This window comes from Xylocopa sonorina, chromosome 1 (genome assembly GCF_050948175.1).
Source record: "Xylocopa sonorina isolate GNS202 chromosome 1, iyXylSono1_principal, whole genome shotgun sequence".
Lineage (NCBI taxonomy): Eukaryota > Metazoa > Arthropoda > Insecta > Hymenoptera > Apidae > Xylocopa > Xylocopa sonorina.
In genome coordinates this window covers 10,821,027-10,845,194 of record NC_135193.1, presented here as the reverse complement: position 1 = coordinate 10,845,194, position 24,168 = coordinate 10,821,027, and the positions used below count along the sequence as shown (strand labels likewise).

Here is a 24,168-nt window from a genome sequence, read left to right as displayed (position 1 = left end):
GTTATGATGTGTTTTATCTTCGTTTTGCTGTTTGAATAGAACTGCGAATTTGTTTTCGGCTGTCTGTGTTCATACGTTTAATCGTAAAGCTCGAACGCGGTGCTTTGAAACAGTACATAAATCCTGATTTATTGTTTCATCTAAAAAGTAACAAATTCCTGTGGCACGTGAGGCGACAAACACACAGTGTAAAAAATGGTTCATTATATGATACATAGAATTATGTCTCTTGATCTTCGTTCAAGAGCGTTTCATTTTTTATTTCTACATCATTGATGTATAAAGAGTATATTATCCCAATGTCTTTCTGTCCAGAACTGCTGGTTCTAATTGCTGCTGGGAGATCTCCCACTGAGAACAGTATTTCTGCACCGTCATCAGTAAATTCGCTCTAAAAGGAAGAAATGAATTACTCTTAGTTCGAATACAAATCAACCCGTTCTTGCTCTTACCTCCGTTTCAATTTGTTCCCCGTTTACCCAAACATTCTGCGTTTGCTTGTCTACAAAAACAAGGAACTGTTAATACCCTTTCTTCCATTGTAACGTGTCGATTCGTATAGTTACCCAACACTATTCTGTACTCTTCATTCCCAACGTTGGCCGACCATGTTTCCAAAATCTTCGACTGCGTTTGCACAAAGTTCTTGTAAGACTTCCCGTTCACCCACAAAGTGTAAGAATACTGCAAGCCTGTGCAAAGTTCGTTCGTTACGTAAATGAAATACACACGTTAGTAACGTAGCAGTACACTTACCTGGAATCGGATCAATTCTAATTACGAATGTATTCCCGTTGAACTTGAACACCTCGTCACCAACCAATTGGAACATCCAGTCTCTGTGGACCAATTCCTTGCCGTCCACCTTTACCAATCGACGACCAGACGCTGTGCCGTGCTCAAATTCAATCACGTGATTTCCATCCTTAAACGGAACGTTCCATTTCGCGGTTGGTTCGTTCAACGATTCCAAAGTGTGCAAGCTCCTGAAAAGTTTCGATTCTCCTAAGGTCCTCAGGATGCCGCTCATGGTGGCCAATGTTGTCGAGCAGCGTTAGTTTAACAAACAGAATATGGCACCATTATATCGTTGGCGTTATTGATCTAATTTCTGGCCTCCTTTAGCGTCTATTATAGCATGTCAACTAGTAACTAGTGTTCTCCAGATCGACAGAACGATATAGAAAATGACTACAGTGCACTGTTTTATTTTTATACGACCGAAACACTTCTATTAAGTGAACTTTTATTGCGTTTTACTTACTTCAACAGAATGGCAGCCATGCTTTCTTGATACTCGCTCTACCAGCACCTGTACTGTCCTGCTTATTGATCGAATTCACCGCTGCTATTATTCGAATCGATAATCCAGCAGCATTTGCGTCACAGTATATCGCATTGAAACATACTTAAATTCGATTATTAAATTCGTTTTCTTGTCGAACATGCTTAAAAAGAAACTCTGACGGATCAATCTGAACGAACTATACATAATTTGTTAACGATTATTTATTTTCTTTCGTAAGAAATAGTACGCAACACGTAATAAGAGTAAAAAGAGATTTTTAACTTATATTTTTAGGTGCCAGAGAATTTGAATACAAAACAGATAGAAAGAAAAGGATCAGGCAGTAGAAGCTGGCAATAATTTCCCTGAACACGGTCCGAAACCAACTCTGTAGCCATCGCCGACACAGTAACCTGAAAAGCGATACCCAGCTGTCGATAATCTCACGGCTATGCGGGGCTTATAAATTGTTTAGAGGAAAGTGAACGAGCATACCGCGAATAATTACTTCGTCTCCATCCTGCAAGAACTTCCGCTTGGTCCCATCTTTTAACGGTATAGGCCGAGTGCCTTTCCAAGCTAGTTCGAGCATAGAACCATACGAGTCAGCGCTCTGAAACGTACGACGATTTAAGGGAACGTTATACCATTTGCTTTGGGACGCGAACAATCTAATTGGCTGGTATCGTCGTCAGGTAAAAATTTCAGACACACCTCGCCACTTATCGTGCCGGAAGCCATTAAGTCGCCCGGATTGATATTGCATCCGGTTACGGTGTGGTGAGCTAATTGCTGCTGGGGTGTCCAGTATTGATACTTGTAATTGCTGCGACAGACAGTACTGACGATACCATTTGGAGCTGGAAGAATGAAAGGAAAATAAGTGTATAACAAATTTTTGTTAACGCAGCAGGCTTTTATGCGAAAATTCGAAGACAGTACTTACGTTTGATGTCAACTTCCAATTTAATATCAAAGTTACAAGAGTCACTGTGTTGTAAGTAAGGAAATGGGGTTGGATTTTGGGGAACATTAGGCACTTTGAAAGGTTCCAAGGCTTCCATCGTAACTACCCATGGGGAAATGGTAGTTCCAAAATTTTTTGCTCCAAATGGCCCCAGTGGAACGTACTCCCACTTCTGAATGTCTCTTGCTGTAATTTATCACCTAATTAATCATATTTTCTTTCATTTCTTCTGAGCCTTAGACGTTTAAAAGTTTACCACTCCAGTCATTCATGGTGACCATTCCAAAGATATGATCATAAGCTTTCGATGCTGGAATGGCATCGCCTAAATTCGTGGGAGGTCCTCCAACGAAGAAAGCTACTTCCAATTCGAAGTCCATTAATCGAGAGGGGCAAAAAACTGGATCTGCATCTTCTATTGGAAGTGTCTGACCATGTGGTCTTCTTATCGGCGTGCCAGAAACGACAACCGAACTTGCTCTTCCATGATAACCAACTGGTAAGTGTTTCCTATAGGTAAATCAGGTTTATTAGTACCCTTCGAGATTTCTGGCTAATGATCAATAATTTAAAATATCGTTTAAGTACCAATTCGGCATCAAAGCATTTTCTTTTCCGCGAAACATCATTCCTACGTTTGTAGCGTGGTGAATGGATGAATAGAAGTCTGTATAGTCGCCAATTTTTGCTGGCATATGCATCGTTGCCTCATTTTGATTTACGAATACCCTGAAAAGTAAAACAATTTCGAGAATACGTGATTTCTGGTTTTTCCTTTATTGTAAAAATCAGAAAACTTTTTACTTTACTTCGAACGAGTATTTGGCTCTTGCAAAACGGGATTACCAGTTGATAGTAAGTGTTGAAGTTTGTTTCTCGCCTCTACCCAGGCAGGTCTCCCTAAGGCCATAAAATCGTTGAGGCAATCTTGACGAAATACATCTTGATGATTCTTTAATTGCGGCCCATCGAACAAATGTGTAATAGCGGATAAGTCCAAAATTTCATTCCCTATCGCAACTCCTATTCTTTTTTGAGGCTGAAAGATTCAAAATTTATCACAATATAGTACATTACCAACAACCAATAATATAGTTCTATATTGGGTGCAGTATCTGGTGCACTCAAATGCAAAAAGTTCGATAGTGACTTTCTAATAAAAAATCTCTATAGAAAATTAAAAAATGTTTACGTGTTTTTAGATTAAATTAAAATTCATTGTATTTAAAGTACAATTTTCTCAATAACAGTTAGCAAATTTGAATATACCCGCCATCAATATGGAGTGTCATTATTGAAGCTACGTCTAGATGGCATATTACTCGAGTAAAACTAAAAGTCATTTTATAATCGTGTTGCCCAATAGTTATTTATAATGCTAACGCGAATACTACGGCAAATGTTCTCATTTGCAGCCGTCGTCATCTAAACGAGCGGTCGTCGTAAAAGAATCTTCCTCTGCAGGTGATAAAAATTCTTAAAATTTCCAATAATGCGGTACTAACACTCCAATCTATGTCTATGTCTATGGAGCACCATGACGATGCATTACTTACATTATTCGTCGTACAGAAGACACCGTAAGGAAGATTTTCAATTGGAAAATCACAGTCTGGGGAATATTCCACGAAAGATTCCATGATCACGAACGCTTTGAACGACTGAACTGAAGCGTTGCCTTAAAACTGCTCGCGTCGATGTATGATAATCATGTGAAGGCTTGTCAAGGTCGACTGGCCATTATAATTTATTTCCCTGTTTACCAGCGAGCCCCTCCATCCAACTGGTTCCTAATTTTTCCCACCTTGCTTTATTTAATCATCTTACTATGTAGAAACGTCGAACATTATGAATTTAATGAGCTGTGCACACATTTGAATAACTCCATATTAATATACTTTGCTATTTTAAGCGTGTAGCAAAAGTCTTATCGATGGAACGATCGTATCAGCTCCTTGGTTGGTGTTTCATAATTTCAGCGCGTATCCATAAACATATTCGTTCTTACAAGATGCAAATGTGTGTGTGTGAATATTGCTAAATAAATTGTCGCGTTAAATATAAATGTAAGTGCTACAGGGTATTGACAATTTGAGATAACAGCAGTTTATTAGACATTGATATACAGTGGATAATAAGGTCAATTAGGTGGATAGGTGGTACTTGTCGTACAACAAGATCGCGACGTGCCAGCAAACATCGCAACAACGCCATACATCTTATACATATTCCATATCCTTTCGTCCGCTCTGTCGTCGGGAGAGTTTTCGCACACGTGTACATACATATACATATTTATATTATAATTATCATCTCGCCTATTATTTATATATAAATGTATTCCCACTTTTTTAATTCCGCTTGTTTCGTTACGTACAATGTATAAGGATAGTTGCCCCGACAGAGACACTAATCTCGATAATGCTCTCAATTATATTTCTCTCTTTATTTCTCTTTTTGGAAGACATGTGACTTTGTTGTTGTTCTCCTTGCTCCAACTTAGACTAGTAATTAACGATAATGAGGTCAGGGTTGATGACCTGGGTCAGTTTAGTAAATCACAAGAAAACGAATTGACCAACGTTGATTATACTTGTGCCAATCTCGATGGTGTTCCTCCTTAATCGTGTACGGATGCGTGTGAGGTGCATCGAAGGGTGCAATAATGAAACGGTGCAACGGTGCAAATAACGCTTGGCTGTTTTCAACGGTGCTTTAAGGTTAAAGAACTAAAGTGCATCGTACATATTTAACAATACGCGCTAAATCGCACAGCGAATAACAATATTAATAGCATAGAGCGTACGATGTGACAGTGTCAGAAGAATTAAATGTAACATGCATCGGTGCTTAACTTTTGCATACGCAAACAATGCTTATGCTCGAAACGAAATCCGCGTTTGTTGACTTGAATGGCGAGGACACGTCGTTAATTAACGGCACTGATATGGCAAACGTGTACTCTTTACGTCGGTGTTCATAATAATGTTAATCCTCGAAATTCGTCAAGCGGTGTGCATACATGTGTTTACGAAAATTAAAGACTTTAGATTTCTGCTTAGACAGTGTCAATTGTTTAGTTCCATTGCCCGCGTACAAATATACTTCTCTTTTTTAAATCTGTGTGTATACGCATGTCTGCATACGCGAGTATCTATGATGTTACACGCTTTACGTTCACCTCCCTTTCGCTATAATTACTATAGAATACACGTGAATTCGTCGAAGTAGAATCAGCCATTCAGTCGGCAGTACGAATGACTGATGGTTAAAAAAATTGTATAACGCCGATAAATTCGTGCACAACTAACAACAACAGTTCGATAGAATGTCTCTCTTCTGCAGGTATCGGTAATCGTGGTCAAATGAATGCGTTTGTCTCTTCTCCCTCCTTATTCATTTTTTCTCTCTTTCCTTTTTCAAAAATACGTACCTCTTGCCCCCTTCCCCCCTTTTCCCCTTCTATTGTCTAATGCATCGTGATTTCATCTCTCGCCAACTATAAATCGACACAATCAACAGTTTACTTTTCATCACACGTAACAGGAATATCGATTATGCTCTACGAATTAAATTAAACGATACCGTGCCGGGCCATTCTCTTGGCACGCAGTTTCCCGTCTGGATATTTCGTTTCTTGTCATCTCGTATTCTTCGTTCGTTTCGTGCTTTTCGCGCGAGTGAAACAAGATTTAATCGACGGCTCGGTAAATGTAGACGGGAAAAGGAAACATTAGGTAAATTCGTAGATTTACAATAAATACATTTACGTTCCCCTTATTAAATATACACCTAGATATTTTTTTATTTACTTACTCATCTGTTTTTCCCCCCCTTTTGCTCAATGGCGAGTGAATCGAAAAATCTATATAGAGTCTTTCAGTTTTTTTTTTTAAGTGTTCTCTCTTCTTTTGTCGAACAGATTGAAATTTTTTCGTCGTCTCTCTTATGGGCAAAAGTATCGTAACTGTTCATCTAAAAATAAAGTGATCTCTCGTTTTTACGGTTTACTCCCGTGTTTCGTTTAAATTTTACATTAAATCGTATCGACGAAATGAAATCAACGTATGAGAAATGACTGGCTAACGATCGATAGGGTTCTAAAGAGTGTCGTGTGGGACGAAAAGTGTTCGTAAACTACCAAACTAATCCCTAACAAGATTTAACCGTAATCAGATCAATTTCCAACGGTGTGTATATAAAGGTAATCGACGAACTAAATGACAACCGTTCGCACGAATACTTGAAAAAGCATGTACTTTCATGGGTTTGTGTTTTGTATTTTAAAACTTCAACGCTAAATATATATATATATATATTTATATATATATAATATACGCTTTGTTCTTCATATATTTATACTTTTTTTTTTAATACATTTATACTTTTTTTTAAGTTTTTTCTCTCTCTCTATATATATATATTAATAAATATTACTCTCCGTTCAGTGAAATTCTTCATTAGTAAATAATAACGTACGTACATTTGTATATAATGGATGCAGGCCGTTCTCCTCTTTACGTTAAAGTTTCGCAAACCATCGATATATAACGAATTCATTTAATCTCTCAACAAAGCAACGCACAGCATCAATTATATTCTCTAAGCGGGAAATTAAGAGCTAAGTTTATTCCCTACGTGATTTAATAGTGTACCGTTCCAAGTAAAAATATTCTTTTATACATCCGACCTGTTCTCTCGAAGAAAGAGAAGAAATTCATTCGTCTGTTCGTTTCCTTCGAATGTTCATAGAAATTCTTGTAACGCACGATCTCTTTCTCGTTCTCCTGTCAAACTCAATCATTTTTAATAATATCATATGAAATCGCCTAACCCCGATTTTCTTCCTATCGAATCTAAAGCGTGAAGTCTTTCGTGTGTCGAAACGAAACGCAGCTAACCGTTGGAACGTGCGTGTATCTCGATTAAGAAATTAAACTCAATTGAAACAGAACTCGATCGCTATATGCGCGGTTAACTCGTATGTTACTATTGCTTCAGTTTGTGACGTCGATGAAACGCATCGTTGCTACATCTCCGCCTTCCTTTTTTCCCTCCTCTAGCGAGTACGTTTAGCGTTGAGGAATGAAAACTAGTAACATTTACGGCCGGAAGCGACGCTAGAGCTTTGTAACTTGATTCTTCGTTTCGCGGATGTGCTGTACGCTTACACCTAGAGAACTTACTTGCTATGAGTATCCTTCGATCTTTCGGTAGCTGTTTTCGTAATATGCTGAAGAAGCGTTTATCGTGCTACGATGATTCAATGTGACGACTCTCGCCTCTCGACGATTTCCAACTCGAAGAGGATTTATCTTCAACTTCGTTCGTTCGTCGAGCGACAGGCGAGAGTCGATGCTAGTTGCTTAAGTTAGTTAACCATGAATGCGAGTCTCGAACTTGGCCTCCGGATTTTTGTACACGTAATGGAAACGCGACGCGGTTTTCCTGCTCGTCAATGAACTTCTAATATCAGCAGGAAATTACTTTCGTCGCGATATAGTCAGCCGCGGTTAAGCAGCTGATTGTGCAACCGATTAGAACAGGCAGGTTTCTTACAGATCGTGGCCTAACCGGTCCATTTCTGCCAGCAGGAAGTCGACGTCCGCCTCTGTGACCGCGGCGCTCGAGATGATGTTCCTGAAGAAGTTGGGCCGTCGATCGTCCGGTTGGTATCCGACCATCAACGTGCCAGCTTGCATCATTCGGCCTTTCAGAATGGGACAGATCTGCGAACAGATAACATTTTCTTGTCCTCCTATTTTAAGTGATATAATAGAAGGATTACGACGATTATCTCGTAAGCTGAAGTTCATCTCACGTCTGCAAGGATCTTGATCCTCTCCGGACCGTGTTGCATGTTCCTAACGCGCGTGGGCAGATACCAGAAGCAAACGTTCACCATTTCAGGTTCCAGTATCAGGTAATACTTGTCGGGCATCTGTTTGATCCTCCTGACCATGTACTCCGAAAGTTCCATCAGCCGATCCATGTGCTTCTCGAACCCTTCTGTACCCTGTATCAGAACAAACGCCAAGCTTCGTCTCTTCGAAATCGTCTCCTCTTAAATCTCACAAGTCCCACAAGCCAAGAATAATTTCAGTCAGCCGTTATCCATTACCATGCGATCGTCGTGTCTGTTTACCTTGGCTCGCCATTGCAACCAGAGCTTGAAAATGTCGTTATGACGCCCGCATTGAATCACTTTGTCCCCGGTGTCGTACTTCACGTCGTACAGCTTGTCAGTCATGAACAAATACTCGGCGGACATTTGGTTGCAGCTAATCAACAATCCCTGGAAAATAAAGAAGCGGATGCGTCGAGCGGACGGCAGCCAAGCGTCGTCCCGTTCGTTGTTCATTTTTTTTTTTACCCCCCTTCGCGTTTCCCTCTCGTTTCCACTGTCCATTCTACGGGATCCACAATGAGGGGTTTCGAGCCGCGTTTGGAAAAGTTTCCTGATTGACAGGCGCGAAAAGGAACAAACGGTGAGACGGGTCCCGGTCGATATGGGAGCTCAACTCATGCGCAGCAAGAGGGAAACTGAGGGATATCGAATTTACAAAATGGCGTCTGGTGTCCCGCCATCCTACCTGTCGCCATTGTACAGCGCGTACGATTCCACGATCCTTCGCGTGCCGTGTCGCAAAACTTTCATTGAGAGCTTCGCGTTGAACGTCCGTTTGTTACGATCGTTCGTTAACTTCTTTCCACGTACGGGGTACAAGGAAATTGCGAACGAGACAATACGCATTTCTCCGCGAGATATACTTAAATTTAGACAATCTAGAACGTACAAGTGCCACGGATTGTTTCACGCTTCGAATTCGAAGCAGACAGCGCGAACGATTCGCAATTTTGACTGTTTCTTCCAACAAATCGGATCGACTGTTTCGCTCGAAATCCCTCGAACACGTTTTTCCCGCCTCTACAGGAATAACGATATTAAGAAGAGCGAAAGAACCGGATGGAATCGCCCTCGTAACGTTCTTGCGGCAGCCGGTGCACGGAATTTTAATATCCGAAGGGGAAGTTCTGAGCTAGCAATAACCACGCAGGCGTGGGGGGGATATACCCTCCCGTAGCGGGCCGTCGTACTACGCTCGGCAACATATGTTATCTCTTAGTTTAATTAAATTCCTGCAGTGCTGCGTTCCGACGTGTACGTCTAGCCCCTCGGAATGCAGCTACTGTTGTGTGTCATCACCCTTCCTTCCAGGAGACCGGAATTTCGCTCACGGTTCACGATCCCGGGTCTGTCGATTTGCACGTACGACCGACGCGTTGCTCGCGTACGAGATAGTTCGCGAGAGTACATCGTGAAACGGCGGGTACGCGCGATAGGTGTTAGAATTATGTTTGCAGACTTACGTCCTCCTTGAAGTGGATCGTCGAGCACTGAAGCAACGCTCCCATCAGTTTGTGCGGATTCCATGTCACTGAGTCGGCTCTGCGAACATTTACATATCCTCGTATACGAGTGTGACGACTACACCGATACCATGAAACGTGCCTCGTTAAGGAACAGAGAAATTAAACGAGAATCTATTGAAAGCTGTTTCAATTCAGCGACAGGGGATAATGAATGGAAAAATGTCGCTCGAACAGATTTTATCGGGAACCTGTCGCGGATAGTCACACGAAGGTGGGTGAAAAAGGCGAACGAGCTCAGCTGGTCGTCAAACGGTTATCCACTCCCACTGGGACCAATGGGGGATAAAATATGAGTTATCTTCCCTTCCTGGTGCACACGGGGGTCCATCAATTCGAGAGAAGAGCTATTAATATAGCCACGGGATTGGATCTAACCCTCTACTCTACTCCTAAGAGACACACCCACGCGGTAAAAACTCTTAACCCTTCTTAATCCTTGCCGCGGCAAATTGCGAGTACCTCTGTACTACTTGACGCTAATTTGCGCTCGAGACGTTCAACAAGTGTCGCTTGCGTTACTAGTACATTCGTGATCGCGTATAAAATAATATTTTTAATCGTCTTTACAGACGTCGTCTTTATCTTCCGTAGAAGATATTTTAAAACGACGCCTCAGAAATGGAACGATAATCGATAAGTATCAGCGTATCATTCACTATGCATAATATACATAATAATTGCATGGATTCTATGGATCTCTGATGATGTTGCTGGTTCAAGTAGAATCGAACATTCGCGCACAGACGAGCACTCCGTGACAAACGTTATCGATACTTGGCAAGTGACACATATATCGCGACAGTGTCCCTACTGTCTGTTGACTGCGCTGCGGATGATGCGAGGGTACTCGAGGCCAGGAAAAGAGATTCGTGTCGGCGACAGCCGTTTGCCATTAGTCACTCTTCTGCATCCTCTTCAGCGTACCAGTTTATCGTGCTGTTGTATCAGCGCAACGTTTTCGAGTGGTTACACCATTCCATGTTTCGAGTACTTCACGAACGAACTTCACGATATTATCTTCGCGTCTATTATAATTTCACTCGACTCGTTGTATCTCGCTTAAATGTTAAATTAAGCGAACAATTCGTATCGTAGTTCGAACGGGTTCGAGTGTGAGAGAAATTAAAGGAAGGTTTCGCTGTGCGCGTTCTGATTTTCTATCGGTTACAAAGCTATCGTTAAGAGTATGCATAATGTCTGCGCATAAAGCTCGAGTGATTAATGCGATTCACAGCTGGGGCTGGCGCGTGCAGTACCCCTCCGTTCACTCTTAAATTCGTCCTAGGTGCCAACCCCAAAAGCCGCGCAATATATATTACGAGGGTTGCTAATTATCCTTCCCCCGCCCTTCGTGCGCGTGGAAAAGGAGGCTGTTCCAGGAAAAGTGTAGCTGCTCGCGAATCGAAACTGTCAAACTCATTATCCATTGACGAAGAGAAATTAACGCGACGACCTCGAAAACAGCTGATGGAAAATTCAAGGGAGAATATCTTCGAGTTACCCACTACCTCTATCGCTTCCTCTTTCCATTAAAACGCTAACTGGTCTTTGACGATCGTGGAAAGAGAACGACGAGATAATCGTGCTCTTGGGAATGGAGAATTCTCCGTGTAATTCAGAACAGCGTACGCGTAGAAAGAATTTTCACGAAGGGTTCGCGAGACGCGGGTACGCGCGCGACGAAGAGGGAAGGACGCGAACTTTCGGCTTCGCTTCCGCTCGTGGACTTTGCTCGTTCCGAGGACCTTTTATGCGTAATCATTTCTGACTTTGTCGCGACGTCGAAATCACGATTTCCTTTTCTTTCTGTCCCTCTTTTCGGATGCTCTGCACCCGCGCTCGTTCGAAGGAGAAACAAGGATGGAGGGGGAGCGGAGGGGGTTGACAGAGAAGACAGACAACGAGAGAATGAGGGAAGCTGTTCCCTTTGTACGAGTTTAATCCAGCATTGTCGAGGCACGGTCTTTTATTTCAGTCCCGCGGAAGGCACGGTACGATGCCGCGCGGCGCGACGCCGCGTCGATATATAAAGAGGAGAGTTCTGTTCTGCAAATGCGCTCCAGGGAACTGTTCCAGCTGTTGCTCGTCCTTCGGACTTTTCGTTTGCCATTTTAATCAAGACCTTCACAGGAAGGAAGTCCTGGGGTACAGTCCGCTTAGGCAGGAAACGGCGACGAAACGGGAAACGTCGATAGGGTAGCTGAGCGTTCGGTGATTGAGACCGCGCCTCGTCAAGATCGACGATTTAATCAGTCCTTTTTGGGAACCTCGTCCGCTCCATTGTGCGAACGTTCGTACCGTGAAAACTTGTGATACGTAATCGTGAAACGGGAGCATTTTCAGCCTGAGAGAATTTTATCCTGCGTGGGAGGCGGATATACGTGGGATCCATTGTTCATAGATTTTCTACCGCGTGTGTTATTAATATGTCACGGAGGATGTTTGAATAAATTCCGTGATGCGGAAGGAATGGCCGTGGTACTTGATATCTCACCGAAGCGGCGACTTTTAGCCAGAAAATCATTTCCCGAGCGGACCTCGTGCCAGTTTTTTCGGGTCACGGACTGTCTGCCGTTGAATGAAGGGAGCAGATGCGGCCGGATGCAAATCGTGGATTAATCTCGCCAACCCCATCTGAACTACCCCCGAATCGGCCTATCCCTGACCCCCATTGCAGCGCGAGGGGTCGGGCATCAGCTCGCCTCCGTCGCTGTGTATGCGAAAGTTCGCATGTGTCCAGGACAGGAGTCACTCCTTTCCATCGCCCTACGATTTTACGGATTACGACACTGTCCGGAAATAGCCGGCAGGTATATTCCTTTCCGCGTCAATTAATTCATCCGCCTAACGTCAACTTTTAACAGCTACGCGAAAGTATTATATCGAGTAACAGCAAGATTGAATATCCTTGGTGCTAGCGAACAATCGCGGTTATGCCAATTTCTACTGACTTTCTATTTCATTCTCACGCGAAGTAGCTTTCCTGTTCGAAGTTTCTTACTCTCGTTTTGAATACTTTCAAAGGACATTTTATCGATTCTGTCCGTTGTGAACGTGTGTACTCTCTACTTTCATTCTGAGTGACTCCATCAAACTAAGCCTCAATAAACTATAAAGTACGGGAGGATTAGGCCACCCTTCTGTAGGGCACATGTGGAGGTGTTTCTGGTTGATCGAAAAGAGGCGCGTCAACGGGAAAGTTGAAGCTGTTAAGGGCGAGCGTGCTGCATGCTCTCAATGGAAAATAATTTCGAAAAGACGTTTCGTTATTTCACTCACCGCTCGATGCCTGTCAATCTTGGGTGCCTGTATCTTCTCGAGAGAAGCAGTCCACCACCCCAAGCCGCCTGCGAAGAAATATCGTATCAGACAATAGAATTAAAAGAGTAATACTATAGACTTTGTAACCGTTGACTCGTAAAGCCCAGATTTTCCGAATTTCCCCCTAATTTAACCAGCGAGACTGCCCTTCGACTACACGGCGCTTCTCACATTTATTATTTACGCTAAGGCTCTTACGCGTTTGGCATTTATCGTTCGCACGCTGAACCGATTTGAATAAGCTGTCTGGCTAAGTGGAAATCTCTGCTATCCTTCTTTTTAACTTCGAAACACTTTCATCCTCGATCGCTTCCGATTAAAACGTATCTTGCACTTTGTAGAAATTGTGTATCGATCGTGTTTTAAGAGCAAGAGTTTATTAATAAAATTATTTTGATTTCACTCACGTCGATGTGCAGCCAGAGCTGGTGTCTCTGGCAGATGTCAGCGATTTCTGGGATAGGATCGAATGCACCGATGACGGTCGTTCCAGCGGTGGCGTTCACGAAGAATGGGATGTGTCCTCTAGCCTTGCGTTCTACGATCAGTTCCTCCAGTTTCGAAGGGATGATGCGACCCCGTTCGTCGCTGGGCACCATAACGCAGTTGTCCGTTCCCAGTCCGCAGACAGCGGCGCACGATTTCACAGAATAATGACACTGTTCGACAAATCAACGAAACCACATATAAAACGTATAAATGTTCTTTTACAGGTTACTCGTCGAGCGAAATGGAAGCGACAATTCGACGCGCGATACGAGGAAGTAGGTGTAAGTAGTACGAAACGTGCCTGGTCAGACGTGAACATAACCAGCTGTCCGCCGATGGCGGATAGGCCGCGTTCTTTGTACTGGGGGAACATTTTGTGTCTGGCAGCAAGGAAGGCGTAGAGATTGCTGATGGAGCCTCCTGGAGCAAGAATGGAATCGCCGCCGCTCCAGCCGATGAGCTCCCTCATCTTTTGAAGCACCACGTGTTCCATCAGTATGAACACCGGCGCGATTTCATAGGTGAACATGTTCGTGTTCGCCGTGGCCGTCAGCCATTCGCCAGCCATCGAGACGAGATCGAGGCCGCAGGATAGTTGATTGAAGAAGTGAGGATGACCTGAGGAGAATGAAAACGGAACAAATATCGTTTGGTTAAAAGCCGCAAGTATTATATACAATTGGTAGCGATGTCTGAGAGTCAGCAGGCGGCTGTGTTGTTAGGTTAAAATCAAAGCTCCGCATTGTACATATATCAATCCTTTCGCCGCGAGAAATAGGTGGCGTTGAAATGAATTGTTTCCACTATAAATCAAGGGTGGTCCTCTGACTCCCTTGCGACTGTCGTGATTGTTCGAAGGTGGCGTCTAATGGCTGGGTAATTAATAACACTGACGTGGCACGTGGCCAAAAATTATATAGCGGCATTCGTGGCGGCGAAGGTACGCGGACGGAGGTTAAAGGCACGCGGATAGAAAGCGGGAAGAGAGCTTTAAGCCGCTCGCTGAGTACGTTGTCATCCGCTCTGGTGAACATCGCGCCAGGATCAGGGTTAATGCTTCTGTTCGATGGGAGTCTGCCTTCTGATGCGTCTGGGGGGAGAACAAGTGCTGGGATTCTCTTGTTTCTCGTACGCGTAGCACATTGCTATGTCGCGTTGGGCTTGTATTTTAATCCCTCTAGTCGGTAATTAATCTTATCGCGAACCATTTTATCAGTTTGTTATTAACACTGAAATCTTTCGTTTATTAGTTCAAATTCAGCGCAGAATATTCATTCGCTCTGGAATAATATATAAGTAAGCGCGATATTTGCTTGAAATTTATGTTCCCCAGGATGCAGGATTTTTGCCCACCCCTCGAACTTCTATCCTATCGTTCTCTAAAATAACGTAGATCCCTTGATCCCGAGAATTGATGGATCCACTCTATTGAATATCCGGCCGCGAAAAGACTTTTTCCCCTGGGTGCGCGATATCCTCGGAACCTTTGATAACCAGTCCAGCATACACAGAGCCGAGACCTCCAGAGTTATGTTACGTTTCTAGGAAGCCGCTGCCTCACGAGTGGTAAAGACCAAAGACGTGAATGAGAATTTCGAGGGTGGCGGCTGGACGTTTTAATCTCACGGTATTACGTAGTGATTGACGTATGATTCCCGTCTATCGGGGGCTAAATGTTCCCCTTGGCACATCTGGAGTACTAGCTTCTGGATTTTCTAGGCAGTGAACTTTGGTTATCGTTCAGAATCGGTCGAAATAAAGTATTGTTCCATTCTTACGACAAAATCTTTACGATTCCTCAAAGTTTAATATATTTTATTAGAATGGAAGCAAGAGAAGAACTTTGGGCGATCAAACCCTTGCGCTCGACGACTTTTTCGGTTGGGTGGCGGTGAAACTTGAGACGATTTCGCCCGTAAATGAATTTATATAAAAATTGACATACGAAAGTGTTATATTTTGACATATTATCTGTTATTACGTTTTGAAAAATATAACTATCGTAGTTCGAGTTCTGTATAATTGTAATATCTTACAAAACACTTACCAAGGCATTTTGAAGTGCCGGAATTTTGTAGGTCATCGCTGTTACTTCCAGATTCACTGTCTATTACACCAATTTTTCTATTTCTCACACCTGATACGTCATCACTGTTTACACTGGCTCTACCACATAAGTTTCTGGTCAATTAAAAATGAAACTCGCGTTAAAACCATAAAAGGAATCGTGCGAAATTTCGCGACACGTGTGCTCGACTACAGTAGATGAATCTTATCTTAATCCCCAATTTACGTCACAATGTCACTTTCCAACCGAAGTTACTAATAAACAGCCTAAGGGACCTTATCCTCGAACCAATACTTCGCTTCTATCAACTAGAGATAACGAAATTCAGTATAAACAAAGTTGCCACGCGAAACATCTCGACGAGTGAGAGTCGCCGTTCCAGCGCAGAAGGGCGTAAAAAACGTATCGAACAGAGCAGACATTTTTCTATCCACGACCCATCAAGCTCGTCACCCACACACCAAGAATCTCCTGGTGGTACACGGGTATATACAGATCGCGATAGAAAAGTAGCCACCCCGCAAACGCGTTATCGGACGGCGGTATCTCGTCCGTTTGTCGCAGTGTTATTCGCAATTATCTTGGTCCGTGGATCGTGCCGCGCGTCCGGTTCTGGGGTGAGCTGCAAGACGTCTCCCTTTCACCCTCTCACCCCACCGGTTTTTCCACGAGTATCGGGCTCCGGTGGTTCAGCCAAGGGTGGCGGAGGGTCGATGGTCCGAATCGCCCGCATTTTGCGCGTCACACGCGTCGCTGAGCGACTAGATTGTTTGCAGAGGCTCTCAAACGATCGCGCGATGCGGAGAAAAAAACAAACTGTCCCGTGGAACCGGCGCGAGATAACCCGATTCTGTATTATGCAAATCGCTGGATGCATCGCGGGCGCAGCGGGAACTATTTCGCGTGGAGAGTCTCGTCGTGTCATTCGGGACAAATTGAAAAAGTTCCGACCGTTCGTCGCCTTCTGGATTCTCGCGGAATTGTCTGGGAATTGAAACTGCGACGAACGAATCCCGAGATGACGGAAACGAATGAACGTAGCTAGGAGATTGGACGAATGAGGCCGAAGGGCCCGATCGTAAGCCTCGCGAAGGGAAGAAAGTTTTCGAGGAGAGATTGTACGTGCTCTGAAAATCATGACAATATTTTAAAGGTTCTGAATGCGGCTGTAACAATGATGGAATGCATAGGGGGTGGCGCTCTCGTTTTTCGTTTGTGTGTAGATTTGTAGGAAGATAGGAGAGACAAACACGAGTGCAACGTGCGGATCGAGATAAGCTTGGCAGGTCGGCGTATTATGCAGATTTAAGAGTATGTTAATTCTGCAGGAAGCTGCGAGGGATTTTCGAACCGGATCCCCTTAGACTCTTCTCCATTACCGCGAAGTAATGGCAAAATAGGAGCTGGTCTCTTAAAACTAATGGGAGGCAATCTTTTTTCGTTCTCTGCTTTCGCGTGAATTAATTTCGTTTTTCTGTTCAACCCACGGGATTCCAACGGAATTCTTCGACGTTTCATTATTTCTTCCGGTTCGTATACGAAATCGCAAATGAACGTTCGCCACGACAGATTCTACGATTTGTTTCTTTCACTGGATTGCTCGTACGAGCGATTACAACGTCGGAGGGTATCGTTTTCCGACTAATTTGCCCTCTTTTCCCCGTCTGGAAAAGAGAAAGGGACCAAGCGTGGCGAACCTGCTCGGTGCAGATCTTGGTAATATATTACGAGGCTTAGGATTTCTATGAAGAGAAGTGTGTAACCCTGCCTTAACGCTAATGCCGTGCAATCAATCATATCTTCGGAAAGAAAAGCATTTCGAATGTTTTCTCGAACCTGGCCTCGAACCACGATCGAAGAGCACGTTTCTCGACACGAGGGAAGTTCAATTTCGATCGTTTAACAGAATTTTATTAATTTCGAAGCAAAAAGTGTGCTCGTTTTTCTCAAGAATGGCATTTCTCGACGATCGTGATTCCGCAGTAGGTGCATTCCGTTATCCCCGCTATAATATCATGGCGAGAATGCCTATCGTATGACGTAACAACTTCTACGTTCCATGACGAAACGATTTCCACATTCCACGGCTGGCTATCGATACCAATTTAAATTCCAACGCGGTGGCTGCACCCGATGCTTTAGCACCGAAAGTTCACGAAGGGTTCACCACCCCATGGGTGTGCGGTCCCGCTACCCCCGCTTGCTCGCCCCTATTTACTATTTCCCTCGACCCCACCCGAGGTAAAATCGTGTAGAAATGGCTCTTAATTACACCGATCCTATTGAATTCACCACCCGGTCCAGTGCTGCCACGTGCACTAACGCTACAAACACTGTTTTGCGACGAGCGCGGTTTCAATTGTTTTTCCTACGGGTTTTTTTTTTAAGTCCACCCGTTCCCGGATTTCGACGCTTTTTTCTCGAAAAGAGAACAGCGCAGCTTCGTCGATTCGTTGATCGGAAATTAGAGACTGGTTTTGCGGATTCCTTTTTCAGCCACTTTCCAGCTGTCTGCCGGTATGTTTTACGGGAAATGATTTCCAGTTTTGTACACGTGCCAAATTTTCTTGCTCCGTTAGAGTTCGAGTTTCCCAAGTCGAAACAACTGGAGCATCTGTTATCGATATCGACAAGGCGCTTCTTAAAAGAAGTCTGTAAAGCTTCCTCCTGGTTTTAGGTCGTAGAAATGTTCGATCTTCGCGATACTACGTCCGTCTCGCATCGACAGCGTGTCGTCTTCGATAAACATGAATCAATCACGAATGTCGATACCCCAGCTGTGCGGTAATCAATCAAGATCTTCACGCATATCTTGCCATTAATCAATATTAATTTCCTCCGATACTCAGATACGTAATAACGGAAATTTCAAGTCCATCGTTAATCTACATAAACTTGATATCAGTTTGTAATTTTCATTTAGATTTTCCTCCACGATTCTTCAACAAACATTATCACCCGTTAAGAAGCCCGAAAAATCGTTGCTCTTCTCGTCGTGCCATAATTCACAAGGCTATCGTCGACCTTGTTATCGTCCAGTAGCAAAAAAAAAAAAAAAATATTTTCCAGCGTATCTACGATCAATCGATTCCACCGCAGAAGGGAGGACAGTTCGTTATCCGTGCTCCGGTCAGATGCTCGGTGGGAATCTCGTGGCATATAATCTAATAACGACTTTTTGTCGGCACGTATAGATCGTGCACGCGTCCTTTTATACACAGGGGGCGTCCCGTCGCCCGTCCTAGCCACGGTCCTCCGCAATCGACAAGCGTCGCTCCGTCAGGCGAGCCTGATTTCTGGCCCAAGTTCGGTTAGCCCTCTTCCATTGTGCATTAGCATCTATTCAAGCTGGTAATCGAATCCTACCGAGATAGCGAACTTTCGCGGGGGATTTGCGGTTGACTTTCGGCGTTTCCTCGACCGAGCCCACTCGCGATTAGGACTAAAGCTTTTGCGCGCGATTTTGAGGACGCGTCCTACAGTCTTGCGATCCCGTTGGCTTCGAAACGTGGGACTTGAACGTGGGGATTAACAAATGAAATTCGAACTCGGATATTAAATACATAGCCGGGCGATTCTTCTTGAAAAAGAAGCTTGAATTTATGAAAATTGCGAGCAGTTGAAGACTCGAAATGTATGCACGTTTTATCGCACTTGGAGAAAATGAATCTTCTCCTGTTTTTTTTTTTTTTGGGGGCAAAAAGCTCATCGTGTAGATGCTGCAAGCAGATAGGATACGGGGTCTTTTTTATTTCAGCTACCGCGTGCCCCTTGCTCGTTTATCACGTGCACGAGACAAACGTGTATATTCGTGGGGTAGAAACCGACGGAAAGGCTGGATGGTGTGTCTCTAGCCACCTTATCTCCGCCCTCGAGAGCGTATGCTAAATTGAATATGAAATTATGTGGCTTATCGCCCCCGTGGATGCAAGGAAATGCGGCGATAGGGCAGTGTTAAACGATTCCCTCCTAGAGACATCATCCCCAATTTTCCTCCGGTTCTTTCATCGGACGTGACTCTCGTTAACGTTTCGCATTTGCAAAGATATCATTTAATTCTTTAATTCGATGAAAACAGTTTGTAATCTAGACTCACCAGTTTTCACTTGATACTTGAGGGTGGTGGAGCAATCGATGAGTAGTTGCTGGAGAGTCAGGCCAGTGTCGGGGATCTCGAGATCCAGGAGGCGTATCATCTCCGAGGGATGATGGAAGTCTAACACCTTCGCGTTTCTGTCATTCGTTGATTTAATGAAATCCAACAGAATATCCACCACCTTCATCAGGAACTCCCTGGTCGCTGGATAACCCTCGACATTGTGCGGTAGGATATCTGAGAGCAAGAAAATGATACGTGCGTGCGTGAAGTTCCGTTCTGAGTATTCGAATCGTACTACTCACCGATTCTACGAAACATCCTTTCCCTGGTATCTTCGAAATCATCACTATTAGCAAATTGTTCTCGTTTATATTCGTAACGCGTAAAGTTTCTATTCTCACTTTCTTATTTGATGATAGAACAGTTTCGAAGATACCAAGGGTAATAGAAATGTTTGCAACACGTGTGACATAGAATATCGATCAAGATAGGCTTGATCGAGGTAACCGTAAGGGTGGCTAATTGTCTACGGTGACTCTCTAATTGTTATAATCAAGTGAAATCTTCTCTACGACACCGACATCGATCGATTTGATATACCGTTTGATCGAGCGTCCGTTTCGTAGACGCTCCCCGCGGCGCAGTTTCGACCTACCGTCGGCCTCTCCGACATCCTTCGCAGAAAACGTCAATTATTAGAATGATTTCACCTCATCAAACAATTGAAAGTATAGACCTATATTGACACACTCTCACTTGTTTGGTGGGATGACACCATCTCACATCTCCCCGTCCTCTTCGTCGCCTTTCTCTTCGTCGTCTTCCTCGTGTTTTACGTTGGCGACGGTGTAAGACTCGTTTCGCTGTTCAAAAATTTTCATGCAGTTGCGTGCCTGTGCGATCGTACCGTACGAGGATGCAAACGATCACGTGTAGGGATAACTAAACTACTATGTACCTTCTTCAGATTCGTGGAATATTTGTATAAAAATCGACAAAGGTTCGATCGCGAATTCTAATTTTATATGGAAAACATTCAGCTCAGCATTGGCAGAGATACCGCGAATTATCTTCACCGAGACATTTCAATATGCTCGTGGTAAATCCTTGGTAGATTGAACTGTCCTCCAGTTGCACAACAACCATAAAGTATCCCGCCGAATAAACCACCCTTCGTTTCCCATTGCATTAAGGAGATCCCGTGGATAAACAGAGCAGCGACTCAGCATTTCTGTGTTCCAAAGTCATTGTTTTCCCACCGTGTCTCAACGATAACATTTCCGACTGCGAAATTACCGTAGAAACAAATTGACGATCCTCGTAGCAAACTTTAAGAAAAGCTTCGCTACGGAATGCGTTATTTAAGAATTGTTCCGCGCGACAGGTGATCATGTTTTCAGGCAGGAGAGAGTGTGCGAAGCCCTCTCGAGGGGGATAAGTGTATTTTTCAATAATCACGAGAACGATGAATGAGAATCGAATTGGAAAAAAACGAGGGAGCGTGGAACCATCCGGTGAGTCGGGCTGAGCCCATGGTTAGACAAGGGAAATCCCTGGCTTCCAAGGGCTGTATTCCAGCTAATCCAGCTCTATCAATCTAACGTTCGAAGAGGCCATCAGACTCTCCTCTTTTCGAGGTTCTATACCGCTCTCGATGGACCCACTGATCGGATAAAGCAAATACACGATTTCTGGTTAATCGAAGGATAGAGACAGTGTCTATGCTTGTTGTAACCAATGTTGATCGATAATAATTATTGTTAAATCGCGCGAGAAATAAGCGTGGAGCGAGCGTGCAGCTTTGATTCTCGTCTGAGTTACTGGCTCGAAGCTTAAGCTACGCGAAACTCGTACATCCTCTGGCACCAGATGCATCGAACCCTCGGCTCGTGCCTTTAATCAAAGCGCCTTCCTGAGGGTTGTTACACGCGGCAATTAGTTCCAGCGATTTATAAGCGGGATTACGGGGTTAATTTATAGTAACGAGTCGAAAGGAAGACGCGAGATTCTTCGAATTCTCGAGGAAACGCGAACTTCTTTCGTCTAGAAATTTCTCTGTCAGAATCGAACCGCTTTAGAGTTAAGACAGAAGATCGATCGAACTTGACGCGCGTTCAAATTCAATTTTCAGTCAGGAAGCTATTCTTATCAGCAGCCGACACTTGCCAAAATGCAAACAGGGTGTCTACGACAAACCCTTCCGCCCTTTCTGCGGCGTGTAATCTGTCCTCAGCCACTCGTCGGCTGCGAGCCTCTTCAGGCCAATTCTAAATCCTCTATTATTATGCACCCTTCCGAACCGCGGCTCTCGCGAAATCAGGACAATATTGTGACTCCCGGTTTTCATTCTCGAGAAGCCATGGCTGCCCTCGGAGACGGGACAGGCGATGGAAAGCGAATAATTTGCTTGGCCTCGCGGCGAAGCGAGAAAACAGTGGAGGAAGGCTAAGTAGACACGGTCCACGTGTGGTCAGACGCGAAGTAGAACGCGAATCGTGAACGGGACGCTAGGCTGCTCTATGCGATGTAAATTTGTCGTCGCAGTTGTTCCTCGGATTCCAAACTACACTACCAACGTGCATCGATGCAATTTTGTACAAGCAGTGGCAGAAAAATGCAAGAAGATATAATATATTGCAAGAATACGGTGTTTGTTCGAAAACAGTGTTCGACAGAGATTCGCGATATATTTTTGCGTAACGTTCGTTAAAACACAGAACATGCTGTAATTAATAGTTAAGAGCAGTCCAAAAGAGAATCGTTTAATTCGACTTACCCGAATATTTCAAGTTACAGTGCTCCTTGGAGAGCGAGTACGTGTTCTCGGAGCTCATTAGTCTGGTGGGTGAGTGTGTCCGGGCGAAATTCTGAAATCGACAAGAGAAATCTGACTCTGGAACTCGGAACACGTGAAGCAACATTCATCACAGACGTTACTGACATTCCATTAGAATTAATCTGATCGAACGGTGCAAAGCTAACAGTTACGAGAAAGAAACTTCTTGGAAACCCATCGACGAAAGAAAGTAGTAGAGCAGTAGTGGTAATAAAAGCTTCAAAGCTTGGTTTCCTCAGGCAACGACTATAAAAAAAGGGTTATTATCTTCTATGTAAAAGGAACAATAAAAGAAGCGGAAAAGAAGCGTAATAAAAAGAAAGTTACGACTGCAATAGCGATAAAGGATCAAACTGAAGAGAAAAAGAGAGAAAGAGAGAGAAAGAGAGAGAGAGAGAGAGAGGTAGACACGATGAATGACGTGCAGCGAGATGGGAATGCCTTACATATAAGTATTCCTTGATCGCTGTGATTTTAGTGCCGATCATTTGCACATTGTCCATGTCTCTGCTTGTGCCCCTCGCCTCAGTCCCTACAACAATCAACAACAGTGTCCGCTTCAGTGTCAAGCTTCTCGAAATTCCGCGCTTCTTTCGCCTATTTAGCGTTTCGTATCCAGCGCGAGCTTGATAGTAATTGCGCAGCTTGCGAAGCGAGAATTAAACGCTGAAGGAGCACTGCGGGCCGAGCGACCAAAGAAACATGGACAGAGAGCATTCTCGTTCGTTTTCTCGATTTTATTCGTGCCCCGGCATTTCATCGAATTCTCAATTCCCGATTCACGGGAATCGTATCGTTGCTCTCTGAACCGATCGACTGGTCCTTGGAGCGTAAAGAGGTAAGCGACAAGAGCACCCTGAAGACCGTAATACGAGACGGTGATCGTACGAGAAATAAAATGGCATATGCCAGCGTAGAATCATGCGGTTCTCAGTCAAATTCTCTGTACAACGATTAGCGATTCATGTTAAAAGATAAGAAGACAGCTGTACCCAAGGACGCACTATTCGTACACCTATCACGGGTCCGATATAAAATGAATTTTCTACATCCGTGGGTACGTGTCGATCTTACTAACCAAGACGAATGAAGCGAGAATGAGAATGCGTGAAAGCGATCAATTAATTCTATCGAACGATCGACAGGGTTTCGACGAAACTAGTAACCAGGTTCTCCAACGAAGCTCCATCGAAGCAAGCCTCCCAACAACCCCACCGAAAGACACTCGAATCTTCGAAACCCTCTCGAATTTGATACATCGTGTGACCAGCAAGAACGAGGCGCCAAGATGACAAAGAAAAAGGGGGTGCAACCGAAAGGTGTCGTATCCAAGGGCGTACTCACCAAATCCTTGTTATATCTCGAAGGGTGTAGATGTCGGTCTCGCTCGCGCGAACAGGGGATGAAGCTGTCCCAGTCGGTGGAAGGACTCGAAGGATGGATCGACGATAGACTGGTTTCAGCGGCGACGGGCTTCGGGGTGGTTTCGAAGGGACTGCTTCGAGCCGAAAACGCCTGGACGACTCTCGAGCCACGGCCTGACTCGGCCTGCCTCGAGTCTGGCTGACCCAGTTTCTCTCTCTCGTCGCAACCCACGCAGCCACCCCCTCGTGGCCAGCTGGCGGGGGTTGTTTTCGCGTGGGCGTGGCGACGCGCCACGTCGTCC

The 24,168-nt window shown here is 44.2% G+C and overlaps 3 protein-coding genes across 3 annotated transcripts; all 3 read right to left on the bottom strand.

Annotated features, from left to right (window-relative positions):
- Positions 1–114: 114 nt before the first annotated feature.
- LOC143424393 (fas apoptotic inhibitory molecule 1) lies at positions 115–1,370 on the bottom strand. The gene is made up of 5 exons (XM_076896424.1): positions 1,265–1,370; positions 757–986; positions 567–692; positions 453–502; positions 115–391 (listed from the first exon to the last, which is right to left on the bottom strand). The coding sequence occupies exons 1-5, from the start codon at positions 1,282–1,284 to the stop codon at positions 221–223; spliced, it is 597 nt and encodes a 198-aa protein (XP_076752539.1). The 5' UTR covers positions 1,285–1,370; the 3' UTR covers positions 115–220.
- A 199-nt stretch (positions 1,371–1,569) lies between these two features.
- Faa (fumarylacetoacetate hydrolase) lies at positions 1,570–3,997 on the bottom strand. The gene is made up of 8 exons (XM_076901657.1): positions 3,812–3,997; positions 3,065–3,294; positions 2,844–2,984; positions 2,512–2,765; positions 2,235–2,441; positions 2,003–2,148; positions 1,784–1,901; positions 1,570–1,701 (listed from the first exon to the last, which is right to left on the bottom strand). Exons 1-8 carry the CDS (start codon positions 3,893–3,895, stop codon positions 1,625–1,627), a joined length of 1,257 nt encoding a protein of 418 aa, XP_076757772.1. The 5' UTR covers positions 3,896–3,997; the 3' UTR covers positions 1,570–1,624.
- A 3,607-nt stretch (positions 3,998–7,604) lies between these two features.
- Gad1 (glutamate decarboxylase) lies at positions 7,605–23,850 on the bottom strand. The gene is made up of 11 exons (XM_076907427.1): positions 23,847–23,850; positions 22,949–23,034; positions 22,443–22,533; positions 19,664–19,900; positions 13,801–14,117; positions 13,418–13,669; positions 12,969–13,036; positions 9,627–9,705; positions 8,401–8,550; positions 8,077–8,271; positions 7,605–7,984 (listed from the first exon to the last, which is right to left on the bottom strand). Exons 2-11 carry the CDS (start codon positions 23,003–23,005, stop codon positions 7,811–7,813), a joined length of 1,620 nt encoding a protein of 539 aa, XP_076763542.1. The 5' UTR covers positions 23,006–23,034; positions 23,847–23,850; the 3' UTR covers positions 7,605–7,810.
- Between the last annotated feature and the right edge of the window lie 318 nt (positions 23,851–24,168).